The following is a 13743-nucleotide window of genomic DNA, read 5'->3' on the forward strand; positions in this document are numbered from 1 at the left end:
GGTATGCTGTATGATGCCAATGGATAGATAGTGACTTTCATGGCAAATCAAATAAAGATGGAAGGAGCCCATTGAAATATTGCATTGCAGAAATGTCAACGTTCAAGACATCTCAGAATATATTCCCTATTTACAAGAATTTATAGTCCTAGGATATGAAGCTAGATAAGCTTTCCCCATAATTCCCAAATAGGAAGGTTATAGAAATATCTACAGCCACATGAAAAATACAAAAAGAAGAATCAGTACAGAAATATGCAAACCACAGAAGGATCAATAAAGGTTCTAACCAAACTACATCAGCAAATCTGGAGAAAAACATAATGGCTAACAGAATAGAAGAAATTAATCTACATGCAAATTCCAAGGAAAGGAGAATTAATACAGTGTGCAAACAATCATACAACATCCTTGATTTCAGACACTGGAAAAATAATGCTTAGGATCAGCCAACACAGATTAGAGCCATACCTGGAAAAGGAGGTGCCAGATGTTCCAGTTTGGTTTTTAAAAAGACCAAAAACAATAGAGTTTAGTGCTGATGTGTGTGTGTGATAAGCAAGAAAGTCAAAGTACGAAAGCATGATATTCACAAATTATAGAAAAGCATTTGATTGTATCAACCATGGAATATTTTTAGGAGAAATGGGGATCTTGGAACATTATCTTTGTGTGAAACCTATACACAGGACAATTATTTGCAATCTGGAGAGAACAATGAGAAACACACTGGCTCCAGGTCAGCAAAAAAATTGATACCAGGCCTGCATATTTGTAAAGTGGAAAAGGCTACATCAATAAATTAAAAATAAACTTGAGTCACAAAAGGATACCTGGCATACAGCTGTTTGGTGGCTAGCAAAAAGGAAGGAACACTGAAGCTGGAACACGGAGGTATTGGAAGGGCTTGGCATCAGAGGTGATATTCAGCAGGTTCTGACCAGTTCTGGAGAACCGCTAGCGGAAATTTTGAGTAGTTTGGAGAACCAATAAATACCACTTCTGACTGGCCTTTCCCCATCTATTCTCTGCCTCTCGAGTCCCAGCTGATTAGGAGAAAATGAAGATTCTGCAGTTACTTTTCCTGGAGTGGAGAGGAAATGGAAATTTTACAGTATCCTTCCCCTGCCATGCCCACCAAGCCATGGCCACAGAACTCGTAGTAAAAAAAAATTGAATCCCACCACTGCTTGGCATGTATCTTTTCGGGTGGTGTGGTGGTGGATTCTTCTTGGTGGCAGCGTTGTTTGGTGGACCTCAATTTATTGAGCCTTTTAAAAAATGCCAGCAGTTTGTGGAGGCCTGCTATACATGTTCTCCTTATTTATTCAAACCATATGCAAAAAATATATTGAGGTATGCGGAATTGGAAGAAGATTAGTGTGGCTTTAAGATTGGAAGAAGAAACATCAATAAACTTCGGTAGTCTGATATCTGGAAATTTCAGCAATTAAACTCAAAGGAGCACTATGAAAAATCCAGTCCTCATTGCATTTCAGGTGCCTGGCACCTGGCATGGATATACAAAGGTTACTGCATCCTGTGGTCTTGTGATTCCTACTAGTGATCTTCACAGCAACTTCCAACAAACGAAGTCATTGGGGAAGCTGGCAGGAAGTCACAACTCACAGACCCATGACATGCTTAACAACCTGCCATGATTTGCGAAACAAACACAGACAGAACTGATGCTGTAAGTTAGTGCGCAGTCACGTGACATGCTTAACAACTGCTCTGCTTAGTGACAAAGTTGCCAAACCTTATCTCAGTTAATAAGTGAGGGCTACCTGTATTGGTTAGTTCCAGGGGTGGGTTGCTGCTGGCATTACTTCAGTTTGCTGCATGCAGCTGCCTGTAAATTGTTCTGTGCATGCACAGAACATTAAAAAAGAACTAAAAAACATGCCAGCAATGGCATGGGTGACTGGGGAACAGGTTCGGGGCGTGGCCAGCTTGCCGTCCCTACTGGTTCAGCGACTCGGTCCCAATTTCCACTACCGGTTCACCTGAATCGGTGTGAACCGGTAGCAACCCACCTCTGGCTAGTTCATATATAACAGTAAAACTAAATTCTCTGGATTATTGTAAAGAAACCAGACTAGTAATAAAGGCTATTTAGTCATTTGTACTCTGCTCCTACCTCCTACCTTGGTTAAGTAAGATCCTTCTCCATTGGGGAAAGTGCTGGTCATCTGAAAGTGGAATCCTTGCAGTTCTCCCAAATGAGGACTTAATAGTGTTGTGGGTGAAGTGGCCACTTTATGATTGCCCCTCCTCTGTAGAAATGCAGGCCAGGCAACCTTATGGCTGTTTTCAAGGACACGTCTGATGCAGCTGTTCCTTCTTCCAGGCACCCCTTCTATTAGATATAATTCACATATCTAATACTTAATTGCTTGCCTTATATGCTTGGTCTGCATTGCATTACTTGTGATTTATTACCTAATTGATTCTGTACAAGATTTGTATGCTAATTTTCCCCAATGCAATCAATTGAACATGAGAGTTAAATAAAATAAAGTCTTTTTGGGGAAATTGGAACTGTGTGTCAGTGGATACTTTTATGAAGTAAAATTAGACAGCAGGATAGAGTAATACTGCTGCAGCATTAAAGAACATGGGCAGAGTTTAAACATATCTAGTTAGCTTGTAAATGTTACCAGAGACCTTCATAATATATAGTTACTTAATGTTGCAGAGTAATTCAGCACCAATATACCCAATTTAAAATGTGATTTACTCTTCAGAAAATGCACATAATAAAATGTATATTTTTATTGTTTGTCTGCATCCATAGTGATTAAAGCAGTTTGTAGGTTTTATTTTCCATCCACTTCCTAGTTATGTCTAGCATGGAATTTCCACAATTGCTACCACTAAGTCAACATCTTCATTGAGTTATCTAATATGATCCCTTTTCCCTTAATCACTGACATTTCAGACCCCATCGGAATATGTGTGAAATTAGCATTACTTGCCACAGATATTCATAGCTTTATTCTTATTTCAACTGAGCTGCATTTGTCATTTGATCATTTTACCCAGTGCAAAGATATGCTTTTGAGACGCATAATTTCATGATAGGTTGGTATCATGTGTAAACTTTGTTACTGTGTAGTCTCTCAGGTCATGGCATATATCGTGTTACTCAATTTGTTTTAGTAGTTTCAGTACCCTCCCAGAGATAGTCGATGCAAGCTTAAGCATCTGTCCTATATCTGCTGTAAGAATTGCAGGTGCAAATAATTAATTTAGTTTCTTTGCCATATCCATATCCTCTTTGAATGTCCTTAAAATGTGTATATTAAATAGAACAAATGAACATAAAAATATATGTATGTTTTAGATCACTATGTATCATAAAACAAGAGTCTAGTTATTCCTAATTGTCTTTTCAGTTAGGAAATGGGTTATGAATCTTCACTATTTATATTTAGAATATACGGCTCATGGAATTTATGTTAAAGCTATGTTTTATTTTATACTAGCATTTCTGTAGCATTATATTTCAAACCAGAACTAATTTGATCCTGTGATTAAGCTAGAAACCAGGAGTCTGTGAGTTCTAGTCCTGAATTAGGCTGGGTGACTTTGAGCAAAGCACTTCTCAGCCCAACTTACCTCACAAGGTAGTTGTTGTGCAGAAAATAGGAGAGGAAGAAGTATTAGTTTCAATTGCGACCTTGAGTTGTTTATAAAAATAATAAAGATAGGTGAGATAAAAATAAATAGTATAGTGACATACATAAAAACAAAAACAAAATATTAAAAATAACTACTCATATGCATTTTAATAGCATTGATTAATATCAATAGTAAAACAAGAAGCAATGGGTGGAAACTAATCAAGGAGAGAACCAACTCAGAACTGAGGAGAAATCTCCTGACAGTTAGAACAATTAAACAGTGGAACAACTTGCCTCATAAGCTGTGAGTGCTTCAACACTGGAAGTTTTTAAGAAGATGTTGGATAACCATTTGTCTGAAGTGGTGTAGGGTGTAAGCACAATCCCCCCTAAACATGGGGTTGGACTAGAAGACCTTCAAGTTCCCTTCCAACTCTGTTATTCTATTCTAAAAAGGCTAAATGAAACACCTAACAATCCTGAAGGCTCTCTTCCGGGGCCTGTTTTCACTTCTTAATAGAAATTCATTAGGTGAAATGTAGTCATTGTATATGAGACCAAGCTGTTCTATAAAAATAGCAGCATTGGCAGGAAGGACCTGTCATGGGATGCTTGCAGAAGGATTCCTTTGGAGGTGAGACCTTCAGGGCTTCTCCCTCATATCTAAGTAGATGAAAATAGCATTCCAAGCTCATAATTTGCAAATCCTCTTGGACTCACAGCATCTGCTGAAACAATAGTAGTGCTTATGGCTAGGAGAATCTTTGCTTAATTACATCTTATGTGCCAGCCAGTTACAACCATTTTTGGATCAGGAAGTGTTGTATATGGTTACTTGCAGTGGTTGGTTCTGGATCCCATTGCAACCGGTACGGTGCAACGGGGCCCGGCGTCCACCACATGAACCCACGCAGCACACACGCGCAGAGCGAGCATGTGTCCTTACCTCCTGCGACCCTCTGCGATGCTCCAGCTGCTTGGCGGAGCATTGCACAGGTGCTGTATGCTCCGTGCGCGAAAGTGACGAAGAACTCAAATACTGGTAAGGAGGGCGGGCAAGGGGGCCCTCTGGTACCGGCAGGCACCAGTACGCCCATACCGGGGCGTACCGGTCGTAACCCACCACTGGTCACTTGTCATTTGAAGTCTGAACTATGACAACTTGTTCTACATAGGACTAAGCCACAAAGACATAACTTTACAGGTGGGTATTTGGGACTGCAATCATTATGTGGCATATTTAGTAGAGGTCTATTTCATTAGTCCTGATAGTCTTGATGCATTAATTGATCTAAGCTATTTAGAATCTTCTTGAATTGAGTGGCACAAAAGGCACAATGAATAATATAAATAAATAAAATTATATCAACTAATATATCCTTTTCTTTTCAGTTGCAACCAGAACAACTGGACTGTGGTGCAGCTCATCTCCAACATCCATTATCAATTTTGCATCCAATCAAGGCTAAACCAGTGTTTACTTCACCAGGCCTTACATCGGTGGCTGTCTCCAGTATCAATAATTACACAGTTGTATTTTTAGGAACAGCAAATGGAAGACTGCTTAAGGTAAAATGAACTGGATACCAAAAAGGTTATGGGTGCTTTTGCAATTAACAATGGAGTATCTTTTTGATTGTGAACCTCCTGTTCCTAAATGCCATGTTGATGGGTTTAGCTCATGCTAAGCCATTGTAGCTTGTAAACCATACCATAGTATGAATGAACCAAGCCAACTGTGATTTATTCAGCAAATTATTATTTGATTTATGTTCAAAATGACTAACTTTCTTCATTAATCAGTTTTCTAATGAGGCATTTATTTTCCATACTAATTATTCTTTCTTATCTCCCATCTCCTAAGGATTTTATGAACTCTGTTCAGTGATATTTGCATGTTCTTAATATTTATGTGGAAGAAACTTCAAGCCTTATGTAGTATTGATAAATTTTCTGAACAGCCTGTGAATACTTATAAAATCACAATTTTGAGAAATCCTCTAAACAGCATATTTTACTCTAGATCAATTTTTAAAAATAGAATATCTTTTAACAACAAAAGTAAATGAACTTTGCAGAAATTTTAGTTCCTATAATAGGTGTAGCTGTGTCTGTCCATACAAGAAAGCAGACTGCCTAAGGCATCTTTTTGTACTTGGCAAATGAAGATTCTGTCTACATTGCAAAGAGCCTCAATTCTTTTTTTAACTCTAGCAAAATCTTATTATCTATTTTTTAGCTTGACATTGCGTCCCAGGCAGTCAAGACTAGTGGTGAGCCTGCAGCCTGCACTTCCTAATCATACCTACGTGATAGTTAATTGGAGAGAACATATTTCCCACTGTAGTTAAATTATACTACATTTCCTATCCTCTAGATCAGGGATGTCAAACTGGTGGCCTGCGGGCCGGGTGCTTCATGCGCAGGCCATGCCCACCCCAGCTCCACGAATGGGAAAAATGTTATGAATGTCATGTGACAGCAATGTGATGCCATGAGTTTGGCACACATGCTCTAGATAACTCAGTTGTATTCATCTATCTTTCCTTAATAGGAAATTTGGTCCATCATACATCCCTGGGATATAATAAGTACATTGTAGATAATAGTTTCAGAGAGCCAAATAATAATTATGTTCTCCAGTATTCAAATATGTTTAAGAAGTACAGAATAGCAGAGTTGGGAGGGGCCTTGGAGGTCTTCTAATTTAACCCCCTGCTCAATTAGGAAACCATTCTGGATAAATGGCTGTCCAGTCTCTTGTTAAAAACCTCCAGTGATACAGCACCCACAACTTCTGGAGGCAAGCTGTTCCACTGATTAATTGTTCTCACTTTCAGGCAATTTCTCCTTAGTTCCAGATGGAATCACTCCTTGGTAAGCTTCCATCCATTACTTCTTATCCTGCCCTTAGAATAGGCCAACTCCCTCTTCTCTGTAACAGCCCCTCAGATTTGAAAGACTGTGATATTGCCAACCCTAGCCCTTCTATTCATTAGATTAGATGTAACCGAAGGGCAAACTTATACTGATGCAGCATATTTGATTACAATCCTGTTGATAAAATTAAAGAATTCTTGTTTGGGAAATGCAAGTCTGGCCTGGCATATTAATCCAAGATTCTCTTAACTCAAAACAGAAAAATTAATCACTCATCAAATTGATCATCACACAGGCTTTCTTTCTTCAATAAAGAAGGAATTAGTTGTTCCTTTAAGTTGCGTATGGTTATACAATGTCTTCTAATTCTTAACTTTTAATCAGCAGTTGAGGCTGGAGTGTAATCAAGATGTTATTTAATATATTGTAGGAATAAATGCTTGCACTTAAGATGTTATTGCACAGCTTTTAGTTATTAACAATGCCTATTTATACATTTTTCCTCTCTTGATTGGTACTTGTGAAAAACACAGGCTCCCCCTCACTTACAGTGGTCAATGCCTCATTGGTTATAGTAATTGCTGAACTGAAGAGTGTGCAATATGCCTGTTTTATCCATGTTGGAACAATACATTGGAGACCAAAATTTAAGGCACCATTATGGTCTCTACCCCAGCAACAGCCAGCAGCTGCCATAACTTCACTGTATGCTGTTTGCTGAGGAAAGAGTTCTGTGTCAGCCAATTGCTGCTTACACCTATGCCTGCTAAATAGATGCCACCCTCTTGTGGAAAGACATAACTAAAAACTGGTTTATATCAATCTGAAGATAACAACACATAATGTAGAATATTAGATCAAAGTAGGAAGAGAAAAGAAGGGAATCTGATTTCTTTCCTGCTTTGAAAATGTTCCAAGCAGGTAGAAGAGATAGCTGAGGTTCTCTCTCTCTCTGATTTGATATTTGCCCAGAGGCCCAGTTTACACAACCGAAGTGCTAGGTAACTGGCCTCAGAGTCAGCTGCACAATCAATGAATGTGAACTACATTCCTCACCCAGCTTATATTCACACAACAATAACAGCTCTGTTTCCATTATCATATCAGAAATGGCAGCCTTATCTGCTGAACCTCCATTAGAAAAAGATTTCTAGCTCTTTTGTTCCTAGGATAATTTGTTGAGATAGCTATAATCTAATTGTACTCCACAGCTGCACAACCAGAAGCCTTTTTACCTTGGGGGCTCCTTCTTATTTGGCACGGAATAGGGATTATTTGAGTGATAATTCAGGTTTCCCATCCAAGACAAGACAGTAAAAGGAGGACAGGCGATGTTCAGCCAGTTCCTAAGCAGCAATTATAATTTCCTATCACATAGGCAATTAATATGGTCCAGTAAATGATAAAGTACACCAGACGAAGGCATATCACAAGGGCCATTATCGGTGGCACATTCAAGAGAGTCATTAACAGAACAAAAGTAAATGTGAAGGAGCAACACTTCCAGCGTTTCATAAAATATATTGCAAATTAAAACCATAAGACAAACCAAGGCATATCTCTGAAATATAGTTTTGTTAAACCTTGATTAGCTTAAATAATGCATGACTGACTAATTCCAGTCTAAAAACAACACTGGAAATTTTTAGGGGGCTTTTAAAAACAAAATTACTTTAATATACTGTATACAGTAGAAGATAAAAAAAATTAAAAAGGAAGAAGAAAGGAAATAAGAAAGAATATGTTTGTGTATGTGTATTTAATTAAGATATTCAGGTTTGATCATACCAAATAATACTGATCAGTCTTTCCATGATGTCCAGAAAGACCCACTTCATAAGCAGAGAAGGAACATATGTGATCAGATTGCTATTGCATTAGTGTCTTTTCCTATGCCTCACACTTAATAAATCCATGAATATAGTTCTACATATATTCATAAGTTTCTGATAGTTGTTATTTAATTCCCAGTTAGATTTACAGTTTAAAATTGTATTCCCTTCTTAAAGCCACATTAGCAAATTAATGGACATTAAATCAAAAAGAAAAATATTGAATCAAGGCTGTATCATGTGGATAGTTGTTCCCTTGATCATTCTACAGCAGCATAATATGTAACTGTTATTAAACATTGTGAGGTGTCCAGTAAGCATGAACAAAATTAAAATGATCTTAACCTCATGAGAAAACAATATACTTCAAGATGCTTAACCATTGATTTGCTAACATGGGTTATTCCAACTCTTTAAGCCAGGGTTCTTGCAAATAATTAGCAATGTTCTTTAATTGCATATTATTTTTTTTTAGATTTTTAGAATAACCCCGCGCATATTTCAATCCTGATAGCAATTCAAGAATTTTATGTGCTTCTAATGGATGGTTTAGTTTACAATAGCCACAATTTTCTTACTTTGTGCTCCTGTGTTATCAAGTTAAAGATGAAAGGAATTTTTCATGTAAAACTTTTCAAGATTCCATAGTTCTCGCTACTGTTTTCTTAACATCTTTTATTAGGCTCGTTTTCTTTCTTGTCTTTTTCCTCAAAATTTATGACATTGGAGGTTATATAAAATGTTCCCTTTTTTACAGATTAATCTGAACAGTTCCATGGAGGTCATAAGCAGGGAGTCAATTATGGTGGCTTACAGTGAACCTGTCCATCCTATTATGCAGTTTGATCCATCTGATTCCAGTTACTTGTATTTAATGACTTCTCATCAGGTAAGTTTATTTCCCAAACCTACCTTTCTATGTAGTTTCAATTTAATCAGTTAGGGGGTTTCTCCAAACTCTTTCTACACCATACTTTTCACAGCTGCACAGATGATATAGTGGGACAGTATTTCTTATAACATATTATAAATACTTTCAAAATAATTGTTGGTTTTATTGGCTCGTCTTGAAACTTATATTTTTGCATATTTTTGTAACGTATTGTCATTGTTACCAAATTATTGCTCCATCATTCCTCATCACTGATCATACTTTGTACAGATGGTTAAGGACTGTGGGATGCCACATTTTTCTTGCTTGGGTAGGTCATGGAAATGCAGAGATAATTACTGGGCATATTTTGTAAGTTTGTCAGCCTAGCTTTTGAGATCTTATTGGCATGGTGAGACAGGATTTTTATCAAATAAGCCATAATTAGAGGATTCATGTTTCATAGCAAGTCTAAAAAGAAAGAAATCATTATTTAGGAGTCCCTGTGAATCAAAGTATTGAATGTTTCTTATACGCAGATGTAATACACTTTTAATCTGCCCTTGATGGTATATTAGATGGAACAAGATGGAAAATAAAACATTATTATCAATATAGTTAAGATTGATTGTTCACTATGAGATAAAAATAATGTATTCAAAACACAGCAGAGACCAGATCTTAGAAGAGCATGTTTGTACTATGGTTGTTGCAAATGGGAAAAGGCTGAAAGTTGGCTGATATGTTTCTCTTGTATAATTATGCTTTCCTACTGTTTGTGTTCACTTACGGTGGTAATAGATGTACTATTGGGAGACTCTTAGGGCAGGTTGGGGAAAGGTTCACCTGAGAAAGTCTATGTGGTCACTAAGAGTCAGTACAAATTTAAGGGTACATTACACTGGACAACAACAACAACAAAAATTCAAAGGTTTTTCTTTCTTGAAGGAAGATTATGACAGACCCTTTTAAACTAAATGCAAATATAATTTCAGAATTATTTATCATGTAGGATCCTTGGGAAATAGAAATTAACTCTTAGTTATTATAATGTATTTAATCACATAATGTTTCCAACATGCTGCATGAGTTCAACAGGACTAAAAGTGTTTTGCTGTTGATTTTTGTTAGTGCTTAGTATCAAATTCATCTTACTGCATTGTCCAACAATAGTCAGGCAGCACTGATGGACAGTTTCCCTGATACTGTTTTTCTATTGTGACAATATCTTGGTGAAAACTTTCACCATGTTTGTCACTTACTGCATTTAGATTTTTGGGAAAGAAGTCCAAGTGTGAATACAGAAAATAAATCTTCAGTGACATGTTACACTTCATGGTATTGTATGGTCTCAGACGTTTGTCAATCAGCTGAATGCAGTTTGGTGCTCTGTCTTCTTCTTCATCTTTATTTCGTCTTTTATCGTTTTGGGTGTCAAGGGAGATGAAAAGTTCTGGTTCTTGCTCTTTTGATGGCCTCAAACATTATTATTTGATGCTCTTGTAGTTGTCTTTGATGTTGTCTCCCCATCATCTTCTGGATCTTCCTCATATTCTTTGTCCTTCTACTCTTTTTGTATATGCCTTGTATGGTATGGAATCCCAAGACATCCTCTCAAGATGAGCAAACCACTTTATTTGCTGCGTTTGTATGTCGTTTTAAGATTGGTTCTATGCCAATTCTTTCTCTTACGATCTCATTTCTGATTTTTTTCTCTTCTGGTCACTCTAGCAGCTTTCCTCAAATATCTCGTCTCCGTGATGAGTAACTTTCATTTATGTTTTATAAGTGTCAGTGTTTGGCACTATTAATTGTAGGTTTTATAAATGTCAGTGTTTGGCACTGGTAATACAAAGTGAGTAAGAATATGCTTTGTATGAGATGTTTCTTTGTGCTGATCATTAATGCTTTATGCTATAGGAATGGAGTTAGCAGTCCCAATACTTGGTTTGCCTTACTGCATCATATGTTAATCTCTTCGTTCATTTTACCATCTTTGATGAATGTTGTTCCTAGATATTTGAACTTTGATTGTTGTTTTATGCTTGTTTCCCCATTACTATGTTTAAGTTGGTTTCAATTATGTTTAAGTTTAAGTTGGTGCTTTATAGTTGCCAAGAAAATTCTCAATAACATCCTTTAATGCTTTCTAGGCAATTTTCTTGGGCCCCGCTAACAGATCTTTGGGTCGCTTGTCATTTATGATATATCAGATCTTTGGACCAACAAAAATGCCTTCCTTAATCTTGGCATCAGCTATTCTTGGAAACATCTGTCTCAAAGAACAAAAAACTTGATCTTTCTTGTTCAGCGCTTTTACAAAATGTTTCTTCAGTCTGAGTTTTATATGAAGCAGAGGCAAAAATATCTTTGTCAGGTCAACAAGTGCTTCATGTGCCAATTATTTTGCCATGTTTTTCTGTCCTAGTACCAACTTATTTTGGAATGGCGTTTCTTTTTAATGTAATGCAACTTCCTTGCACAGCTGTCCTATTTGCATATGTAACAACAATACTTGGCATATCCAAGCAGCAGAGCCACTACTTTTAGTTCTGACAAATATTCCAGTTGCACTTGGTGCGTCAGCAACAGTTCCATGTTTTTGTATCTTTCTTTCATATATGCAGCATAGGCAACAGGTACTGAAACATTAAACATTGCCATTGTTTAAATACAAAAGATGTCAACAAAATGGTATGTGACGGATTAAATTACTTGATTAAATTACCAGATTATTCTCAAGATTAGCTGCCCAAAATAGATAGAATACAACCAAGTGTCCAGGAAGCAAAAACTTCATTTTCCAGTGTTATCTATCAATTAATGGATTATTATCTTTACTGTCTAGTTGAAAATAAAATGAATGTGGTATTCCTTGCAAGCTTCAGGGTTCTAACTAATAGTTTTCTGTTTAGTAATTAATCTCTCTGCTGCAATTTCCTAATTAATGAATATTTTCAGTATACAAAACTGATAACTTGCTCCTAAATCATTTATCCCATAACCATTTTTGATCAAAACAGTTTACTGGTAGTCCTTGCTTAACAACTGTAATTGGGACCAGAAAATCCATTGTTAAGTGATGTAATTGTTAAGTGAGACATCACATGACAACTTAATTTCCATCATGATCATTAATTGCCAGCTTCTCCATTGACTTTGCTTATAAGAAGCTGACTGTAAAGTATACAATCACATGATCAGTCTTCATCATGTGGCCATTGGGATCTGGCAACAGTTATAAGTGCTACACCATTTGAAAAGTTATTTCTTTCAGTGCCTCCATAACCTTAAACAGTTGCTGATAGGCAGTCAATAAGCGAGGCCTACCTAGCTGTACTTAAAAAAACAAAACAAAATAAAGATGATCTTGAATTGAGCTCCTGATAATTACATAGATGTACTATTTAGTTTTCTTGGGAGTAACTTGGGTTGCCAAAATTGGTTTGCCATTACCTTTTTCTGGTGTTTTTTTTCCAACTAACCAATAGCTCTAAATTTGGTTTCTGATCCAAGTACCAATCAAATCCAACCTTATTTAGTTTCCAAGCCTATAAAAGCTTGAGCAGGTGTTGCCATCTGCTGAGATATAGTGTAAGCCATATTAATCTATTATTAGCAATAATACTTAACATGGGAACTGTCAAGGGAAGAGGAATGGGTATTCTGTTTGCAATATAATCACAATATGTTCTATGTAAACTACATAAGGCAAGATTAAAATTTAAAATTACAAGATGTAATAATTTGGTGGAAGCTACATAACATTTGTGTCTGCACCCACAGAGCATGCCTTTTGTTGTTAGGAATGACATCTTTAAAATAAAAAAGAAGAAAATTTAATAAATAAAGTATAGGGAAAAACATCTGGTAAAACCTGCCAAGTCCTTTGTAAATATCAAACAAACATTTATTTGTGAAAGGAATCGTATTCCCTGGGTGAAGAATTTCAACTGCCCAGAGATATTGCCAACCTATGTCAGAATGATTTGTCAATCCGGTTTTGTTTATTGGCAGAAATACTTTCTGAGTGCATTCATATAAATGTATGTGGAACTGAGGCCATCAGGGAGCAGTATAATTCTGATTGGGTCAATCTTATTGCAAATACAAAAGGCTTATCTTATATTTGAATATGGTTTAGACAAATAACTGAAGTGACTGATCCAAATGGCAGACTATGGCAGCATTGTATTAAATTCTTCTCAGATCTAACATTTATAAAATAAAGGCATCAAGAGGGTAAACAGTGTTTGAGGTCTATAAAAATCCAAATTTATCCTTAGCAAGAAACATCCATGGGTGTTTTCAAGCCAATTTCCATCTCCACTTTCACTTACCAGTATATGTGCAATGGGTTTTTGTAAAACTAAAAATGCTGTTCTCAAGTATTGGAAGAAATATGCACCAAATATATTACCCATAAAAGAATACACTAGCTTTTCACAAATCCCTAGAAGCAAATTACAGGTACTGGTATTAATCATTTTCTCTTCTTAAACATTTTATAGTATTTTGCATTTTTAGGCAAATT

General features: G+C 36.5%; 1 protein-coding gene across 1 annotated transcript in view; it reads left to right on the forward strand.

The window, feature by feature from the left end:
- The window catches only part of PLXND1 (plexin D1), a 165032-nt gene that overhangs the window by 40530 nt on the left and 110759 nt on the right, over nucleotides 1-13743 (forward strand). The window contains exons 2-3 of the mRNA XM_032210671.1: nucleotides 5019-5195; nucleotides 9096-9227. Coding sequence (XP_032066562.1) covers nucleotides 5019-5195; nucleotides 9096-9227 — 309 coding nt within the window. The remainder of the gene's footprint in view (nucleotides 1-5018; nucleotides 5196-9095; nucleotides 9228-13743) is intronic.

This window comes from Thamnophis elegans, chromosome 2, assembly GCF_009769535.1.
Source record: "Thamnophis elegans isolate rThaEle1 chromosome 2, rThaEle1.pri, whole genome shotgun sequence".
NCBI lineage: Eukaryota > Metazoa > Chordata > Lepidosauria > Squamata > Colubridae > Thamnophis > Thamnophis elegans.